This window comes from Abramis brama (genome assembly GCF_963993115.1).
Source record: "Abramis brama genome assembly, chromosome: 10".
NCBI classification, from domain to species: domain Eukaryota; kingdom Metazoa; phylum Chordata; class Actinopteri; order Cypriniformes; family Leuciscidae; genus Abramis; species Abramis brama.
Window position 1 is genome coordinate 6,598,880 of NC_139972.1, and position 20,884 is coordinate 6,619,763.

At 40.8% G+C, this 20,884-nt stretch overlaps 1 protein-coding gene across 2 annotated transcripts; it reads right to left on the bottom strand.

Moving 5' to 3' along the window:
* Positions 1–563: 563 nt before the first annotated feature.
* Positions 564–20,682, bottom strand: LOC311090781 (uncharacterized protein). 2 transcript variants are annotated; one of them, XM_084126290.1, is made up of 3 exons: positions 20,461–20,682; positions 10,281–10,515; positions 564–2,805 (listed from the first exon to the last, which is right to left on the bottom strand). In XM_084126290.1, exons 2-3 carry the CDS (start codon positions 10,363–10,365, stop codon positions 1,793–1,795), a joined length of 1,098 nt encoding a protein of 365 aa, XP_083982416.1. In that variant the 5' UTR covers positions 10,366–10,515; positions 20,461–20,682; the 3' UTR covers positions 564–1,792. The 2 variants fall into 2 exon arrangements, with proteins under 2 accessions (XP_083982416.1, XP_083982417.1); XM_084126291.1 differs by having other exon boundaries at positions 20,430–20,680.
* Positions 20,683–20,884: the final 202 nt, after the last annotated feature.

Genomic DNA, 20,884 nt, shown 5'->3' on the forward strand with positions numbered 1-20,884 from the left:
CTGCGCGCAATATCATAGCCTATGATTTCCGAAAATAGTACTATGTTGTCAACTAGTGATATCATCACAAAACTTTTAAATTAGTTAACTTTGATTTGTCCTCATGATGAAAGTTTTGATTATTATATTATGTACATTGTTTGGTTTTAGTAGATTATTGCTTTGAGCAAAATATAAAAATGGGCCATACTTTTCTTAAGAGGTAAACGCTACACACCCAGCATGTTTTCTCAGTCCCAATGCCTTCTATGTGCCATTCACAAAGGCGTCTAACATAACATAAAAAAAAAATTAAAAAAACTTTTGATCTAACCTGTTTATATTTATATCAAGTTGAGAGAAAGATGAACTTTTTTGGATACATTTTTGGTAAAAATTCTTAGACGTCACTGTTTTGGCTCTCTGTGTGCTAATGAAGGCTAATTGCTTGAACAAAAGTTGGGGGGCAAGGTGTTAGAAACGGTATAAAAGTTAAAAGTAGGTTGTTATACGTTTTGTTATAGTTCCCATTATATTTCATTTAACAAGCTGAGGCAAACCTTTGAAATCTATTTTAAAATATGTTTCTGCCTCTTAGGCATGGCAAGGCAAGTTTATTTATATAGCACATTTCATACACAATGGCAATTCAAAGTGCTTTACATAGAAGAAATTAAAATAATAAAAAGAAATAAGAATAATTAAAACAGTTTAGAAAAATAAAAAATAAAATACAGTACAGTACAGTACAAACAGTCGGACGAACATTGGCACAGTGCTCATTCATTAAATGCATAGCTAAACAGAAGTGTTTTGAGTCTGGATTTGAAAGTGACTACTGTAGGAGCACGTCTGGTCTCCTCTGGAAGCTGGTTCCAGCTGCGGCTGGCATAATAGCTAAAAGCGGACTCGCCATGCTTTGAGTGAACCCTTGGTATTTCTAGCTGATATGATCCTAGTGATCTGAGTGAAGATCTTATTAGAACTTATTAGAATAGTTTTAGAACATTTATTATACAGAGCCTTTGGATGGCAATTTGTCTTAGGTCAACAATATTCTTTCACAAACCTAATGTGAATGTGAGAAATTTGTCTATAAAAAAAATCTTTAATGTATATATGGAATGAAAGTGAAAGCTAAATGACAAGTCAGAAAGTTACGAGTAAAAACAACTTCCACAAAACTAATGTCACAGAAAACACGAGTTAACTTCACAATACATTTGCTTTATCTGAATCTCATTATTTGAAGTATTGGATCTGTAGATAACTTTTACTCACAAAATCACACATTGTCAGTGAAATGGTAATTATTTGTTGTTATTGTACAGAGCTTATAGACCTCTTTAATATTGCAGAGATATATGTAGGTTTTTTTAATACATCCGTTTATGAAATAACAGGTTTTATAACTAAACAAACAAAAGATAAAAACACCCTTCATATTAAATTTAAAAACCGATATTGAGTGAATCGTTTCATATATTGACAAATCACTGATAGTTGTTTTTCTTACATTTGTTTCCAGTCTCTTTTTAAATTTTGGTATTTCTTTGAGTAAGCGATCAATGTAAGAATAATTCAATAATTTTCTTGTTTTCCAACATATAAAACACAAATGTTGTGGCATTACACAGAAACATTAGTTTATTAGTTAACTAACTACACATGTGAATCTCACATGATTTCCCTCAAAGTTTGGGATCTGATGAAAACATTTGCTCACTGTGACACAGAACAACACTTTTTAATATGATACACTAGATTTTAATTGGGTGAAACTCTTCTCACACTGAGTACAGTCGTACGGCTTTTATCCAGTATGAATTCGCTTGTGTGATTTCAGAGATCCGGACTGAGTGAAACTCTTGTCACAATATGAGCACTTGTAGGGTTTTTCTCCAGTATGAATTCTTTGATGACTTTTCAGATAGGAAACTGTAGAAAATCTCTTCCCACAGTCATAACACACATGATCTCTCACACCGGTGTGTATTTTCTGGTGCAGTTTAAAACTGTTCAGCCGTGAAAAACTCTTTCCACAGAGAGAACACACATAAGGCCTCTCATCTGAATGAACTTTCAGATGTTGTTTTAGATGTGATGATGAAATAAAATCTTTACCACACTGATCACAGTTAAATGGCTTTTCTCCAGAGTGAATGCGCAGATGACAATTGAGATTAGCTAAATTTGTGAAGCTCTTCTCACACTGAGTGCATGTATACGGCTTCTCTCCAGTATGAACTCGCTCGTGTGATTTCAGAGTTCCAGGCTGAGCGAAACTCTTGTCACAATATGAGCACTTGTAAGGTCTTTCTCCAGTATGAATTCTTTGGTGCCGTTTCAGATCACCAGAAGTACTAAAGCTCTTCCCACAGTCACAACACACATGATCTCTCACTTCATTATGTGTTTTCTGGTGCAGTTTAAAACTGTCCAGCCTTGAAAAACTTTTTCCACAGAGAGAACACACATAAGGCCTCTCATCTGAATGAACTATCAAGTGTTTTTTTAGATTTGATGATGAAATAAAATCTTTACCACACTGATCACATTTAAATGGCCTTTCTCCAGAGTGAACGTGCAGATGATAATTGAGATCAGTTAAACATGTGAAACTCTTCTCACACTGAGTGCATGCATACGGTTTCTCTCCAGTGTGAATTCTTAAGTGTGTATTAAGTTTTCCTTTACTTTGTAAACTCTTTCCACACTGAGTGCAGGTGTGCGTCTTTTTGGCTTTTTTTCTTTGAATTGTAAAGTTATGATGTTCCTCCTCCACTTCATTCAGTTCTTGTCTTGGCTGTTTCACTCTCACCTGGTCTAAAATACACAGAAATACAGTTAGAATTAGTTCAAGTGAACCCTGATTTAATATCAGAAAGCAACAGAGATCAGGTTTCAGATCTTTCATATGGCAAAAGTTTCCCTCACGAAAAAGAAGTATACCTCAAGTTAATTTTATACATTATACTTAAAGGGATAGTTCACTTGGAAATTAAATTTTGGTATGTTTTAGCTTACCTCAAGGGCATCCAAGATGTAGGTGTCTTTGTTTCCGCAGTAGTTTCAATTTTTATATTTTTAGGTCAAACCGTTCTTGTCTGTCAGTCATATAATGCAGGCCTATGGTTACTATCTCAAAGAGCATGCACAGAGAAGTCCAAATTAAACAATTCCAAATCGTAAGTACACATTGATGGCCTAAGACACGAAAAGAGCGGTTTGTGTGAGAAAACGGCGATGATCAGCTTCTCCTCCATTTTTTCGGAACTAATGTTTTAGTAGGAACGAACGTTTACATCGTATGTTTCTCCGGAATCAGCCAGCGCGAAGGAAGTCTATATTATATACAAGAGACTTGTCTCCTACACGAGGTAAAAACAATATAAATACTGTTCGTTTTCTCACACAAACTGCTCGTTTCGTGTCTTAGGCCATCAATGTGTACTTACGATGGGGAATTGTTTAATTTGGACTTCTCTGTGCATGCTCTTTGAGGTGGTGAGTCTGTGACCATAGACCTGCATTATATGACTGACAGACAAGAACGGTTTGACCTAAAAATATCAAAATTGAAACTACTGCGGAAACAAAGACACCTACATCTTGGATGCCCTTGAGGTAAGCTAAAACATACCAAAATGTAATTTCAAAGTGAACTATCCCTTTAAGTAATGTTCAAGTATATTTAAAAAGTATAAGTATATTTTTAAAGTCTAATTATAAGTATACTTATACTTTATGTAGTAAAAAAAAAATAAAAAATTCACATTTCTGTCAAAGACTGATGGGATTCAGACCAGATGGGACCAGACCAGATGGGATTCAGAACGATGATCAAAACAAACATGGAGTAGATCCAGTCCAACAACACCCCAAAGTTTCACAGTCATTAACGCTTATGGTAACGTTTGGCAGTTTTGATTAATATTGTTTTGATGATTGTGCAGTTTACATTTGCGTAAGCAATCCTCTATCAATTGTTTCTGCTTCTTCTTAGCCTGTGTTTTTATCCGAAGATGCGTAATAGTTCCCGTACCGTCCAACAGTGAAAACATGGATAGCCGGAAAATTCAGCTCTTACGTCGTCACATTATATACGCACGCGCCATCAGCTCCTCAGATTTCTCTGCCTTCACGAAGCGGCCATTTAAGCCCTTTGGTCTCGGTTTTTCTGGCCCAAATATTGGATTTAGCATCAACATTCTTCATCTGCACTTCAGCGACTGCGAATAGTGGAACTCAGTTCTCCTTGCGGTGAAGTGCCATGGAGTTTCGTCGTTGCCTGCCGCCATGCGCTCACTTTATTGCAAAAGACGACCCTCACAGTAAGTGTGTAAAATGTTTGGGTTTTCCGCATGCGCGCGAGGCTATTCTAGGCTTGTCAAAATGTACATTTTGTGACAACATGCTTCTCAAAACCCTCCACTCTAGGTTCGCGTTTTTTGATAAGGAGTCATTCGTTTCCCCCCGTCGCACTCCCGAGACCGCTGAGGCCTTGCGGGGATCCGCGACCTGGGGTTCGGATGTAGAGCTCGAGGATATAGAGTATGAGCAGAAGAGCCTCGCCCTTTCTCTCCCGAGCACGCAAGCGGCGTCCTACCAGTCGAGTTTTCACATGATTATTTATGTCCCAGCCCAGGAGCGTGCGAGACGGTTTCTTTCGGGTTGGAAGATGTGATTTACACTGCAGCGTCCGACTTCGAGGATTTCGGGCCTGCTTTAGCTGATGAGGTTCTACCGCCTAGCGGCCAGGAAGCGCGCCTACTGCGGCCTACACAGAGCTTATTGAAGTGCTTTCGCGCGCTACAGAGAAGCTCGCAATCGACTGGCCCGACGAGCCCCGCGAGTCACAATCGTCTAAACTCTACACAAGATTTTTAAGTGGCCCTAATTCTAGGCCAGAGCGGAGAAAGCTGCCCTTTTTCAGTGATCAGCATCACGAGATCTCCAGATCCTGGAAACAGCCTTTTTCCGCACATCTGACAAATGCGGCAGCCGCCGACTTCACCAACCTTGTTGGTTCTGTGGAGCAGGGCTATTCTGCCATCCAAGCGGTCGAGGACACGTTGGCTACTCACCTTTCTCCGTCGTCTGCTCTGTCGTGGAAATCTCGCCCCTCCTTTCCTCTAAACCGTGCAGGACTACATCCGCCCTTATCGGAAAGTCCTACATGGCAGCTGGTCAGTCCTACATGGCAGCTGGCCCTACATACTATGGCCATCCTCCAAGCCTACCAGGCGGATGTTTTGAAGGAGATGGACAAGGGAACCGGAATAACGGCAGAAGCTGTCAAAGAGCTTCGTAAGGCCACGGATCTGGCCTTAAGAGCCACCAAGCACACCGCACGTGTCAAGTCAGTCTATGGCGGGTGCAATTGCTGCAGAGCGCCACCTATGGCTCAATCTCACAGAGATCCATGACAAAGAGAAGGTTTTCCTCCTGGACGCCCCAGTTTCTCAGTCTGGACTGTCCGGGGAGGCGGTCAACACTGTGGTTGACAAGTTTCGGGCCGCAAAATCCCAGTCAGCTGCCTTCAGGCAGTTTATGCCCAGGAGGGTTAGAAAGGATTCATCTAACCCCTCCCCATCTCAACCCAGAGAACGTCCTTCTCATAGGACAGAGTTCACCGTTAGGAGGAGTGACTCGGCTCATTGCCTTGGATCCTCCGTACAGTTCGGCTCGGCTACATGCTTGAGTTCTGTCGCAACCCCCCTTGCTTCAACAGGGTTTTTCCAACTGTAGTCAACAGCACCTCAGAGGCTTCTGTACTACAGCAGGAGATTTTGTCCCTTCTCCTCAAGGGAGTGATAGAAGAGGTTCCTCCAAAGGAAGTTGAGCAAGGTTTCTTCAGCTGTTACTTCCTGGTCCCGAAGAAGGGCAGCGGTCTGCAACCTATACTAGACCTCCACCGGCTGAATTTCTCCCTTTACAAAGGGAAATTCAAGATGTTGACGCTGAAAGCTATCATATCTCAAATTCGGGCGGGGGACTGGTTCGTGACAGTAGACGTGAAGGATGCGTATTTCCATATTCAGGTCGTACGGCGACACAGGAGGGTCCTCAGATTCGCCTTTGGAGAAAAGGCGTACCAGTACAGGGTCCTTCCTTTTGGTCTCGCTCTAGCGCTGAGAATGTTCACAAAGTGTATGGATGCTGCTCTGGCCCCGTTGTGGCTCCAGGGCATCCGTATACTGAACTACCTGGACGATTGGCTCCTTTTAGCCCACTCCAGGGAATTAGTGACTCACCACAGGGACATTGTCCTTCGTCACATTCAGTCTCTCAGCTTGAGGTTAAACACAGAGAAGAGTGTTCTTACCCCAGGTCAACGCAGAGTTTTCTGCCTGGATTCCGTTCTGATGCAGGCCAGTTTGGCTCCTGCCCAGATTTCCAGTCTTGTGACATGTTTGGCCCGCTTCATGCTTGGCCATCGTGTTTCTGTGGGCACTTGCCGCAGACTTCTGGGGCTCATGGCCGCAGCCTCCCCTGTGCTACCCCTAGGGTTGCTCCACATGAGACCTTTTCTGTGGTGGATGAAGCTCTCAGGGGCCCACAGGACCAGCTCTTCGCCTGTTGAAGGTGTCGCGCAGTTGCTTCCACGCCCTTTCAATCTGGCGGGACCCCCTCTTCCTTCGGAAAGGGGTCGGCATTGGTGCAGTTTTGCGTCGCCAAATGATTAAGACAGATGCCTCTCTGACCGGCTGGGGTGCGGTTTTCGAGGGCAGGCCAGCATGTGGGGTCTGGACTGGGGAGACTCTCTCTTGGCACATAAACAGCTTGGAGCTGAGAGCTGTTTCCCTGGCCCTTCACTTTCTCCTTGTTCTCGAAGGGCACCATGTCATTGTCAGAACAGACAATATGGCAGTAGTGTCCCATGTAAACCGGCAGGGGGGTTCACGGTCGCACACCCTAGACAGGCATGCACGCCACCTCCTCCTGTGGGCTCAGGACAAGTTCCTTTCACTGAGGGCAGTCCATGTCCCCGGGATCTTGAACCTTGCAGCGGATTTTCTATCAAGGCAGAAGCTCAGGTCGGGGGAATGGATACTGAACCGTCAAACAGTAGCCCAGATTTGGGACGTGTTCGGAAGAGCGGAAGTGGACCTCTTCGCATCTCAGAAGTCGTCCCAGTGCCCACTTTGGTTCTCCCTGAGCCCCCCAGCACCGTTGGGAATAGATGCATTCGCCCACCCTTGGCCGATGCAGAAACTTTATGCATTCCCGCCCGCCAAATTGATCCAGGCGGTTCTGTCCAGGGTGAGGGAGAGCGGAACTTGTCTCCTACTCGTAGCCCCATTCTGCCCGTCGCAGCCGTGGTTCTCTGAGCTGTTTCTTCTTCTGGAATCCCCTCCCTGGGAGATTCCGGTCAGGGAGGATCTACTATTCCAGCTTCAGGGCAGGATATGGCACCCTCGCCCGACATTTGGAAGCTATGCGTATGGCCCATCAGAGGCCGCTAGCTTTGAGCTTTGGTCTTCCCGCTGACATCCAGGAGACCATTGCAAGTGCGAGAGCCCTTTCCACGAGGAGGCTGTATTCCTCCAAGTGGAGGGTTTTTGAGTCATGGTGTTCAACACACGCTATGGATCCAGTCAGCTGCTCGGTGGGTTCAGCGCTTGAGTTCCTACAGGAGAAGTTTGCTTCTGGAGCAGCCGCTACCACTCTGAGAGTATACTTTGCTGCTATTACAGCTCATAGAGAGTCGGATGAGATCCCCCTGGGTAAACTGAGGTTAATCTTGGCATTATGCGTGGGGTTAGGTGCCTGAAACCAGCACGCTCCCCTGGAATTCTCTCTTGGGACCTGTCAGTCGTCCTAGAGGGCTTAACGGAGGCTCCCTTTGAGCCCTTGGAGTCAGCTCCGGAGCGGATTCTGACTCTCAAGGTTACTCTTTTGTTAGCTTTGACTTCGTTGAAGCGGGTGGGGGATTTGCAAGCTCTTTCTGTTAGCGAGACATGTATAGACTTCGCTCCTGGTCTGGTCAGGGTGACTTTAAGACCGAGACCAGGATATGTGCCCAAAGTATTGTCCACAGAATTTCGCTATCAGGTTATTAATCTTCACTCTTTCCATCCTCCTCCTTTTGTTTCTGAGGAGGACAGGAAACTTAATTTGCTCTGCCCTGTCCAAGCATTGAAGTTCTATGTGGATCGCTCTGGCGGTTGGAGTAAATCTAACCAGCTCTTGGTATGTTTTGGTGCTGGCCGCTGCAGGTTTGCCGCATCAAAGCAGAGAATTTCCCACTGGGTTACAGAGGCTATTTCACTGGCATATGAGGTGCGCAGTCTGACTTCACCTCTTAGCATCAGGTCACATCATTCCACCAGAAGTGTGGCTTCCTCTCAAGCACTTTTTAAAGGGGCCCTCCTGGAAGACATTTGTGTGGCGACAGGCTGGTCCTCTCCACACACTTTTGTCAGATTCTACAGTTTGGATCTCGACATGACTCCAAGGTTTTATCTGCTTGAACCAGTCGTGAGAGTTATTTGGTCATTGTACTAGTTACGACAGCGCTATAGCTTGGCGAGTTTGGTATTTCGTTCCCACTGCGTCTTAAAGGAACACTCCACCCATTTGCATTAAGCATTGTTAGAAACCCAGTCATACTATTGAATGGTCGTGCAACACTCTCTCATTTTCCCCTGAGACAGGAGAAATCCGTATTTACCTCTTACATTGAGACTACAAGCACTAGTTCCCACCCTTTCAAACCCGCCCATAGGGGGTTGGACCTAATGCACTAACAGACCTATCACAGATCAGTGCCAGTGCGTTTGATTTCCAATGCCATCCTCTTTTTCCCGGACATGTCCAGCCGTCGAGATCGTCCAAAATGTCCGGGATTCGGCTTTTGCTTTCTGCGGTCGCCATTCATTGTTTACATGCACACCTTTTGTTTCAATCTAGCCGAATTCATTCCGATTGGTGAATCTGAATGTAATGCTTACATGAACGCTAAACAAGTGATCGGTTGATGTGCGTTTTAACATTGCTAAGAAAATTCCCGCTCCTCCGTGAGAGATGCGAGACCGGTGCGTCTCAGTAATGACGCCACCGGCCTCGCGCCATTCTCCCGCGCCCCCCAGCCTCGTCCTGCTCGCCACAGTAAACATGATGAATGGCGACTGTAGAACACAAAAGCCGAATGCCGGACATTTTGGGCGATCTCGAAATCCAGGGCAAACTCAACACGGAGACTCGCTAGTAGCTTAGCTTTGTTGTTTTCAACTGCCCTCTCTTACCCTCTCTTAGCGTGGCTTGGGAGTGGCCTCCTAGGGCAGCGAAGCAAGTGCATTCTGGGAGTTGTTGTCTTTCATCCTCATAAGCCAAAAATACATTTTCTGGCTTTTCTTAGTCTAGAAAGCTCCAAATTCAAAAATAATTTCACATTTCTTCTACATAAATGACCTATTTTAAATACACATTCATCTTTCCAGAGGTGAAGTATCCCTTTAAGCTACACAGCGTTCAGTGAACCTATGAAAGAGAACGTCTCTGGTTACTGATGTAACCTATGATCTCTGATTAGGGAATGAGACGCTGTGTTCGCTGCCAAGCTCCTCGCGCTGCCGACAAGCTTATTTTCGGCAGAGAAATCTGAGGAGCAGATGTCGCGCGCGCGTATATAATGTGACGACGTAAGAGCATCGGGGCGGCGCCTGCACCATCAGCCAATAAATTGCCGTGATTCTATAAGGGCTTCAGACAATCGGCACACCCAGAGGGCGTTCCCACTGCGTCTTAAGCTACGCAGCGTCTCGTTCCCTATTCAGAGAACATAAGTAACATCAGTAACCAGAGACGTTTTCTTTATAAACCAATATTTTCAGTATGTAAAACTATGTGAAAAAGTATTTAATGCTACTAAATTAAAAGATTAAACAACATCAAGACAAGTATACTTAGAATACTTAATTATACTTTTAAGTATATTTCGATCAAAAGATTGAGTACAAGTTCTATAGTCCAAATATACTTGGACCTTTCTGTCAGTACCTATGAGTCAAGTATACTTAAGTGCAATTTTAAGTACATATTAAGTAGACTGAAAGAATAATTTCTTATTTTTAGTTTAAAAGTAGTATACTAATAGCACACTTGAATAAACTTATTTTTCGTTAGGACTGTTCTGTCATTCATTTGACAATATAGTTAAAATGTGTTTGACAACTGCTATATACAAGGTTATGATCATTTAGATCCATTTCTCTATCATTTATCATCCATAAACTGCTTATTAATTCATATCTACCAAAGCAGTCAACAATGAAGAATCAAGAATGGACACCAACCTATTTGTTCCTCAGTATCTTCATGTTTTATTCTGGATGGTTCTGGATCACTCATGTCTTCAATCTCCTCTTTAATAAACTCCATCTTTAACAGTCACACAGATTTCAGCTGCTACTCCTGGAGTTTGTCCTTCTCTTGTAGGATGATGGGAATATTCTCAGTATTTATTGGTGAATTGTTGTGGGAGGGGCTTCACTGCAGGTGTGAACTGTGATCACTGTGTTTTTATCCAATCTGCATTTAAAAAGTAGAGGGCCGTCATGTTAAACTGAGCAGCTTAAAAAACAAAACTTCCGGTCCATTAGGCATTAGGTCCATAATCAGTTCAAGTGAAACCTGATTTAATAACAGAAAACATGAGATCAGATATCTGTCTAGTATCAGATCTTTCACTTTCTCATCTCTTTTGTGCTCACAAAGTGGAAACCGCACTGAGGCACATTCAAATATCAGGACGTTTTTGTTGTTGTTGACTAGAGACAAAGTACTAACTTACACTGTTTACTGGCATATTGTGGCTTCTCTTTGTAAGTTGTCTGAGCAGAAATGTTGATATGCTATACAACCGCATATGGCCCTGTATCTATGGGCTAATGTATACTTGTATAATATAAACAACAGAGTGAAATAACAGCACCACCACGTTAACCGAGATGATGAAAAGCATCTGTCTCATTCCAGTATAATTTCTGTTTCATTTAATTTCATTCATCAACTGAAAAAATAATATGCCAAGTATATTTGCAGCCAGACTAATTATCAGTATACTTCAAGTGTGTTAATTAGTTAACTTGAAGTGTGCTATTTTGAAACAGTTAATTTTGCACTAAGTATATTTTAGTAGTAATTAAATTGTAGTAAAGCATAAATTTAAGTGTATTTAGTGTACTTTTGTGTGTACTTTTAAGCTATTTGCACTATATTTTAATATATTAAACTGTGCTTAAATGGAACCACTTCAAGTATATTTAGTGCATTTAAGTGTATTTCTTTACAATTCATTAAAAATATACTTTCATATGTCTTAAACTACAGTTATAATATATTTGAAGCTTAATTTTAATGTACTTCAAGAACATTTAAATAGCATTTCAGCTCATTAAAAATTTATTAGCATTACACTAATAGTTTATTATAAAGCTGTTATATTAAGTATTCAAAATGGTATATTAAAAGTACAAAAATAATTAAAGCTGCAAGCAGCGATGAAAAGGGCCCTCGCACCCCTGCCACCGCCACCCGGCGCCTTTAGGAAAGGCCTTAAGATTACACTCACCAAATGTGAAGAGGATCAGATCAAAACTGTAGGAGGAGTTCGTTAAAGTACAACATCAGGAAATTACGAAAAATGCACAAAATCTAGGAGGAAGTTCAAAATAGCTGACTTCCTGTTGTGTTTAGGGCTATGCTCCAAGAGACTTTTTTGTAGGTATTGGGTCATTACATGTATGTACCAAATTTCATACCTGTACGTGAAACCTAGAGCCGGGGCAAAATGTAGGGGCAATAATTTACCGAATTTGCCCCCTCCAATTTTGAAAACCATATCACACGTAAATTTTCACCACTTCTGAAGCGTGTGCAAAGTTTCATGAGTTTTCGAGCATGTTAAGGCCCTCTAAAAAGCGATTCACTTTGGAGAAGAAGAAGAAGAATAATAAACGGAGCAAAAACAATAGGGTCCTCTCACCATCGGTGCTCGGGCCCTAATTAAATATAAATGTTAAGACATACACAGACTTTGAAATCACGAAAACTTTAATATACTATCTTGTTGTGTACATTGCAAAATAAATACATAAAAGTACATTAAAAAAAGTACATCAGCATATATAATCTCTCGAACAAAATACATTATAACAAAGATCAGTGAAATGCTATGGCAGAGCTATATTTATAATTTTTTTTGTAGAACATTTCAGTTATACCTGTATTGCTGAAAAGTACACTATGAATATTACATCACTAAATAAATAAGCATCACAATGCAATTTTCGGAAAAAAATAACAATAAAATTTATGGGAAAAACAATGTGCAGAAGTGAACAATGCATTATTTACAAACTCAAACAGGAACCCCTACACTGCAAACAAGCTGAAATGGGCTAAATCATCCGTTTCAGTCTCTCTCTATGGATCTCAGCATTTTTAGACAGAATCTAGGATATGTTAGTATTAAAATTTAATCTGGCATAATTTAATTTAGGTCAGCAGAAATGTTTGAATATGCTATTGACAAAAAGCTGTTTACAAATATATATTCTTAACCCTCTAGGCGCCACGGTCGAGTTTACTCGACAAGATGCGGCACTGAATAAAACGGCCGATTTTGTCAAATAGGGTGTCAAATTTCGTTCGACCTCCCCTCCACTAGATGGCAGACATGTCATACTTCATCCCCAACTCAAAAAAACATCATGCTTCTATACAAAATCTTCGAGCTAGAGCGCATTGAATCAGTGCGAACAAAAGCGGAGCTAGTGTGCGAGTGAGCCATTTTATCAGAGCAATATTGTCAACGTCAGCGAGTATTTGCAATAGATTATTATTATTATTATTATTATTATTATCTAATGGCATCAATAAAGCTTACCCGCAATGAAGTGTTGGGTCTTCTATTCACGGACCCTGATTCTGAAGGGGAATATCTGCCTTCAGAAGATGACGGTGATTCTGAAAGTGAAAGTATAGCCCTACACCAAGCACAAACGGAGAATCCTTTGCCCAATGTAGATGGTCCTTTGCCCAATGTCAGTGGTGGGAACAATGTTTCCTGGGGTCGGAGTGTTTATCGCGAAGTTAGCAGGCGTGTTAGTGTTGTAGGGAATGAGGCGGGATATTTTTGACACGGGGCAGAGGGGCTATTATGCATAGTCTATCGCAAGCTGATGGGAATGCCGGCTTTGAGTACTTGGCCAATGAGGATGAGTACCAAAGTTGGATCACGCCCTTTGATCAGCCAATTGGATATCTGGGGAAAAGAGAACTCTCCAATGCCAATTTGCCCCTAGATTTTCTATCACTCTTTCTCTCTGATGATTTCTGGAATTTACTTGAGACAATGAGACAAATCGCTACGCCCATCAGTTTTTAGCCTCCCATCAACTCCATCCACACTCCAGATTTCATCAATGGTCTGACGTAACTGTCAGTGAAATGAAAGCCTTCTTTTCTCTGCATTTGAGTATGGGTCTGGAAGAGAAGTCAGAGTTGGAGGATTATTGGGCCGAATATTGGCCAACAGCAACACCTGGATTTGGCAAGGTGATGTTCAGGAATAGATTTGAGATGATTTTGTCTTTCCTTCACTTCACCAATAATGAGGAGTGTGTTGACAGGGGTCATCCAGGGTATGACAGGCTATTCAAAATCCGCCCAATCATCAATTTGGTCATCCCCCGGTTTTCAGCAATGTATGGTCCATCTAAGCAGCTGTCATTGGATGAAATGACCATTGCGTTCAAAGGGAAATCAACCCTAAAAATGTACAACCCAAACAAATCAGACAAATATGGCTACAAAGTATTTGTTCTGAGTGAAGCCAAGTCAGGCTATGTGCTACAGTGGTCCATGTACACTGGACAAAGTAGGCCTAATGCAAGTGATTTCGGTGCTATACACCTTATTGTCCGTGAGCTGATGGCCCCGTACACAGGGAAAGGGCATGAGGTGTACATGGACAGCTATTACACCTCGCCAGCCATAGCAGATGAGCTGGCAAGCAATGATTCGGGTTTGTCAAATCAAATCAAATCAAGTATATTTGTATAGCGCTTTTCACAATACAGATTGTATCAAAGCAGCTTCACAGTATTAAATTAAAATAAAATAATACAACAAGGTTTGTTTCTAGTGGAATTTATTGATTGATAAAATAAAATTAAATATCCCCAAAATATCCCCAACTGAGCAAGCCAAAGGCAACAGTGGCAAGGAACCGAAAAAACTCCATCAAGTGACCTAATGGAGAAAAAAAAAAACCTTGGGAGAACCCAGGCTCAGTCGGGGCCAGTTCTCCTCTGGCGTTTATGAACTAGAGGCCGGATTGTAGTTTGAACTGTAAGATTAAAAATATTATATGAATGCCTGGCCGAAAAGATGCGTCTTTAATCTAGTTTTAAACTGGGAGAGCGAGTCCGAGTAACGAACAGTATCAGGAAGACTATTCCAGAGTTTCGGAGCCAAATGTGAAAATGCTCTCCCTCCTTTGGTTGATCTGGATATCCTAGGTATGACCAAAAGCCTAGAATTTATTGATCTTAAAGAGCACGATGGATTATAGGGCGACAGAAGATCCGTTAAATAGACTGGAGCTAAGCCGTTTAGGGCTTTATAAGTCAGTAGCAATAATAAGTCAGTAGCAATAAGAAGTTCAAAAGTTTAAAACCGGGACAACATTCTAATCATATAACACACTAATAAATGAACATATGAACAGCAGATATATTAAACATGATATGAAATATCAAAATATAAAAAATACATTAGAGCGATGACATTCAAGGTAAAAAATAAAAATAAATTTAGCAGCATTATCTCATTTATCATAAGAAACATAAGAGCTTTATCTTGATTCTGAACTTTGAATAAAAATATGAACAGCGATTATATTAAACAATGTTTAATATTGGTAACATATGATAAGCCTCATTGGTGATATATTTGACGTGGGGAGAGAGTTGTGGAAGGCCTATACTTCATGTTAAACATATAGCAGCAAAGACAACGTCGGCAGTGTTGACGGCAAAATAGGCTACAGAATAATTTGTTCTGTATTGAGAGGTGCAATATTTGAAAATCAATAATATTTTTTTAAATTACATTTATATTGTATTTATGTCAAAACTTTCAAACATCAAAATGTCATTTATTAATATGTATTCGTGTCAAAATTACATGACATGACAAATGACATATTTTGCCTGGAAACACTTCCAACACGCTTGCGTGTCGCGTGAAAAATAGGCGTTGGTTCTATTTCTAGCATGCACGCGTTTTCCGCGCGTCTCGAGCTGCGCCCAGACGCGTGTGTCACGCAGGCAGTTAACATGGGAGCCGAAATAAAAACGGACACGACACGTAGCCAGTGTGTCGCCGGCCTTACAAATCTTGAACGCGGTCATTCTTAGAAGTATTGATAGCCTACTAATAAATTAAGCAATCGTGACGTTTTTAATTTCCGATTTACTTTTGAAGTATCGGTGCACCGTGCAACAGAGCAAGGTAGGCATCGTACTTCCATATGTCACTCCTCGCGTCATCTTTTTCTACGAGTCGTGGACCACTTGTGCTCGCACATGCAGCCATCTCGCTGTAGTGTTTTGTCACATGACACTGACAGCGGCAGGTTCTTTGCTGCGTGCGTCAGGAAAAAAACACAGATGTCCATAGGGAGGCTTTTTTTTTTTTTTTTTTTTAAGTATCGATACTGATAAATTTAGGTATCGTGACGTTTTTAATTTCCGAGTATCGCGATACTTTTGAAGTATCGGTACACCGTGCAACACTAATTCCAACACGTGTCAGAAAGCGCATCAGGACCAAAGACACTGATAGTGGCTATAGGGAGATAAATAAGCCTGTTTGTGTTGATGACTACAATTCATTCATGGGGGGTGTCGACACAGCAGACCAGAGAATGAAGACCTACCTCTTTCCCCATAGGTCAAGGAAATGGTACAACTGGATTTTCAATGCCATTCTCAGTGTAAGCATGGTGAATGCCCACATCATTTACTGCCGCTGCACTGCTGCACCTCACAAGCCCCTGAAAGTCTTCATGCAGGATGTCATCGCTGCTTTACTGGAAGGCTTCTCCAGGAAAGAGAGCAACAAAGGCCGAAAGACTTGCCACAGAGACTCACTGAGTGCCACTTTATCTGCCAGGCTGATGGTTACCCAGATTGTGTAGTTTGTTCTGATCGGACCCGCCCTAAAGGCCGCCGTCAGACAAAATACATGTGCAGGCAGTGTGGGGTGGGTCTTTGTGTTGTGCCTTGCAATGAGAGGTACCACACCATGAAACACTACAAGAAATTTCACCTGGATGGATAGGGAGTCATTATCTCTACAGCAAAAGGCCTGCTACATACATTTTTTTTTTTTTTGTCTGCCATTTATTAGTAATGATTTACACTGTTGATTTACTATCTATTTCCCTGACCATTTAGTAGTGTATGTGTTCTTTTTTGTGTTCATGTCCTTGTCATGTGTGCGTCTTTGTCAGCTAAAAAAAAAAGAAAAAAAGAAAAAAAACATCAACAAAAACCACAAAAAGAAAAAAAAAATACTAATTGTCTCGTCTTGTCTCGTCTGTCTCTCGTCTTGTCTCGTCATTTCACTCATGATCTGTGCCTTGCCGTGGCGAGTGAGCTTTTGAACTAAACAGGTCTTGTCTACTTGTGTTTGTGTGTCATATGAATAATATATATGTGCCCCATACATGGAATCAGAGTGCCTACTGTATGTAGTAAATGGAAAATCTCTAAAGCAAAAGGCCAACCGCTACATCAGAGTCCTGCACGGGTCCAATTTTGTAAATCCGCACCCGCCCGTACCCGCAGTGCTTCAAACCGCATCCGACCCGTTATCCGTCAACAGCACCAATTAAAATCCGCACCCGACCCGACCCGCTTAAAATAGAACCGACACCCGACCCGCACCCGAAATAAAATCAGTTTAGCCAATCACATTATAGACACACTTACAAAAATGTTTATTGCCAGGTCATACAGAAGTTATAACGACAATTAACACAAGGACAACTTCAGCCGAAGCTGTCAAAAGGAGAACATGGCTAACGTTACCACAAAACTGAGTAACAGACGCGGCTACAACACTATATCTGCCACGCAATTTCGTCTAGCCTACATCTGACCATTTTGGGTTCAAACACTGCACACCACACATACTGAACAGTGTTAAATCTGAAAAATACTGTTCGATAGAACTGCTTGGTTTGTTACCACAGTTATCTGCGTGCTTCCTCAGCGATGAAGTTCCACATTTGCGGCTATCCAACACGAAAATGCATGCAGCAAAGCCTTTCACAATATTGTTTTCTTCAGATAACTCCAAATTTCTCCCACACACTGGACTTGACTTTTGATGACGTATTGTCGACAACTTTACAATCTCCACTAGCTATTCTTTTCTTCAACTCCTCAGCATCCATCTCGACGACTGCAGATCGCGCGCGCGGTTATGAGGAATTTTTAAAAGTGAAAGTAGTAGCCTAGGTAACGTTATAGATCCTGGTAGGGCGTGGCGCGTGGGCACAAATAAACTGATGTGGATTTTAAATTATTTTATCAACTTGAAATACAGAAATATTTTTGTAGATGTGTTCCCGCGGGTACCCGAACCCATGCAGGACTCTACGCTACATGCATTCGGTTTGTTTCTACCATTTATTAGTAATGATTTAGTTTGTTCACTACTTACTGTTTACCTGAGCATTCAGTATTGTGCAATATAGCATACAGAAGGTGAGGGACATTTTGGGGGGAAAGAAGTGCTGCATTTTATCATTTAAACATGTGACTTTTCATGAAAATTCTATAATCCAAGATGGCCGCCACCATATGACGTCATAATATGCAAATTAGATGGGAAAATGTAATCCCTACATAAACTTTGGGTCACCCTTAATATTTCTCTAATTTACAGAAAGTCTCTATCTTTTATCACTTTTAAGATATAGCCTTTTGAAATTAAGATGTCAAAATCGAACGTTTTAGGAAAAAACCTAAGGGTTAAGTTATAGTAAATAATAATACAAAATTTAAAAAAGGAGGTTAAAAATAATTTGGCACTAATATGGAATGTTGGAATGGAATGACTTTTACTCCTAATAATAAGAAATGTTTCTTGAGCATCAAAGAGACATCTTTAAAAAACATTAAGACACTTAAATACTTCTTTTGGCCACCAGTGTACATGAATCCAACCAATTTTTGGAAATAAGTGAAATTATTTTGAAGGTGGGGTTGTGTGTCATGTGTAGGATTACAAATTTAAGAATATGTTTTAGATCTGCTGATCCTACTCCCTTACATAACATCACATAAGAAAACTAAGAGTTGAACTGTGTGTGAATCTTTATCTAGTCTTAGTTCTCGTGACCATGTGTTGTTTATACAATTTGGGGGGTACCATTATCTCAGTTGGGAGTAATTGCCTCTATTGTCTTTAGATGATTAGATTTAGAGGTCTTCCCTAAGGCTGTGTGTAAGGTCAGCACCTTTAAGGACTGCCCACTGAAGGCCTATAAGATACCATGAAAAGTTATGTTACTTTAGATTGCTGGAAGTACTGCAGCCACGTACAGCGAAGTTCTCAATAAAGAATAACTTCTGTTTGAACGCGATCCCAACGTCTCCTGGTCTGCTTTGAAGAAGGAAAAAGTTCCCAACACATGCATTGTGAAAAGAACTGTGTTTTGTCCGGTGTTGGACATTTCCTTTTTGACTGCTTAAAAATGTATTTATATTCTGCAGTTTTATGAATGTAATGATTGATATTTCATTATAATAATTGTATAAGCTAAACAACCAATGACTCTACATTCATTAACGTTTTGTTAAGGATTTTATGTATGTTTTTTAACAATGTGTGCAGTGAAGGACAGCACATAATGTGTTAATTTAACATGTTTACACATCTTTGTGCTAACCTTTCTGACATATTTACTTTGTTAAAATCATTAACACAATGAATGATTTAAAATTAACAAAAAACATTGTCCCTAAACTCACCCATTAATGTGTAAAAATGTAAACATATAATTTCCAGCATTGGCAGACATTGTTTGTATGTCAGAAGTACTTATGTAGGATAGAAATAAAATTAATTCTATATCAAAATTATAAAATCTAATTTATATTTGGTACAAATAAAACTAATTACAGTAGTGTACCGATTAGCTAGGTTTTTATAGTAATGCACTGTATTACACAAAAACAGTACCATGTAGTTACTGTAAAACTGAAATACGGTAAGTGTACTGTAAATCTTAATTACAGTAACTTACTGGCAACAGTGTTCTGTTTAAAAGTCGACATTTCAAGCTTTCTATATATGTCTCAGGTCTGTGAGGCAAGTAGGTCTTATACGCTGAGTTTCGGTTCATTTATGAGACAAGCTCCAGGTTCACGCGCCAGCACCTCCGTGTCGTGATTATCTATTGTCTATTATATTTACTTCTTTATTAAATCCAGGCAATTGGTTGATGAAACATTGATTACAATTAAGATACAGTTAATACAAAACAAAATTAAAGACAGGATTTGTGCTTTCTGTTTAAAGTCTTTTAGTGCCGCTTTCAGAGCGCTCACGTTCGTAACATAGTTTTTTTCCTCAATGCGAACACGAAAAATAAAATAAAATATTTTATGTTCTGTGGAGAGCCAACCCTTCTTCATTCATAGTATTACTTTTGGTTTGCGCAGTGTATTTCACAGAATTACTACAAAATATTTTGCCACCTAAAAGTTAAAGATTTTTTGTGTCACGTCCGTTACAGACATGTGTATTTCCCTCATATTAAATATAAAACGCATGTAGAGATATTTTTCTAATGTCTGAACTACTTTAAGGGAGTATGTATATGTAAACACACGTTTCAAGTTTTTACTGCAAATGTCACGTCCATAACGCTGGAATTGCCCCGATTTATAGTCCGGAAAATACGGTAACCACATCTCGTGCACTCTTTCTTCTCTTTCCCTCCCTGTGTGCTTGAAATTCGCCTGTCTGACAGCTCGTGGTTTTGTTCACAGCCACTTCTGCTTCTTCATGCAGCACTTTCATATGGCTTTGTGTTATTTCGTTTGCACGACAGATATCCTTATGCCTTTGCTAGGTTCAAATCTGTTTCCCTGAGAAGCCTAGCTCTCTGTGTCATTAACACCACAGACAATGCGATCTTTAATCAAGTCATCATTTAATCTTCCAAATTCACAGTCTTTCGCCTTATTTTTCAAGTCAGTCACGAATGCATCAATGGTTTCGTTCGGTCCCTGTGCTCTCGTGAAAAACATATGCCTCAGATACGTAATATTCTTTCTTGGCTCACAGTATTCTCTAAACTTCTCTTTGAGCACTTCAAAATCAACCACTTCATCATCAAAGTCCATGTTATTAAATACCTTTATGGCATCAAAATGTCACACATTTTACCTTGTCACTCTTTTCTGCAGTGCCAGTTGCAATGATATTCAGATCAAACTTTTGAATCCACGCCAGATTTCCTTCGAAATCCAAACTGTTAGGAGGCTTCAACTGGTCCACAGTTTTCTTCTGACTCCATGTGATGTTTATTGGATGCAAGTTTGAATAATTCACGGAGACACTGCGGTTTCATGCGACTTGCTGTTTTTACTGTACTTTCTTATTCTTCTCTTTTACAGGGTACAACCCAACACATCTTCATACTGAGAGCGCCATCCTCAGGTAAGGAATAATAATACAATTAGCATACCCGTTTCATTTGAAATCTATTTTAAAATATCCTCCTGGGACCCAGGAATAGACTTTTGTCCACTGTAGTGGACATTATATTGTAGTGAACATCACAGCCTGGGTGTCCTGTAAAGAGCACATT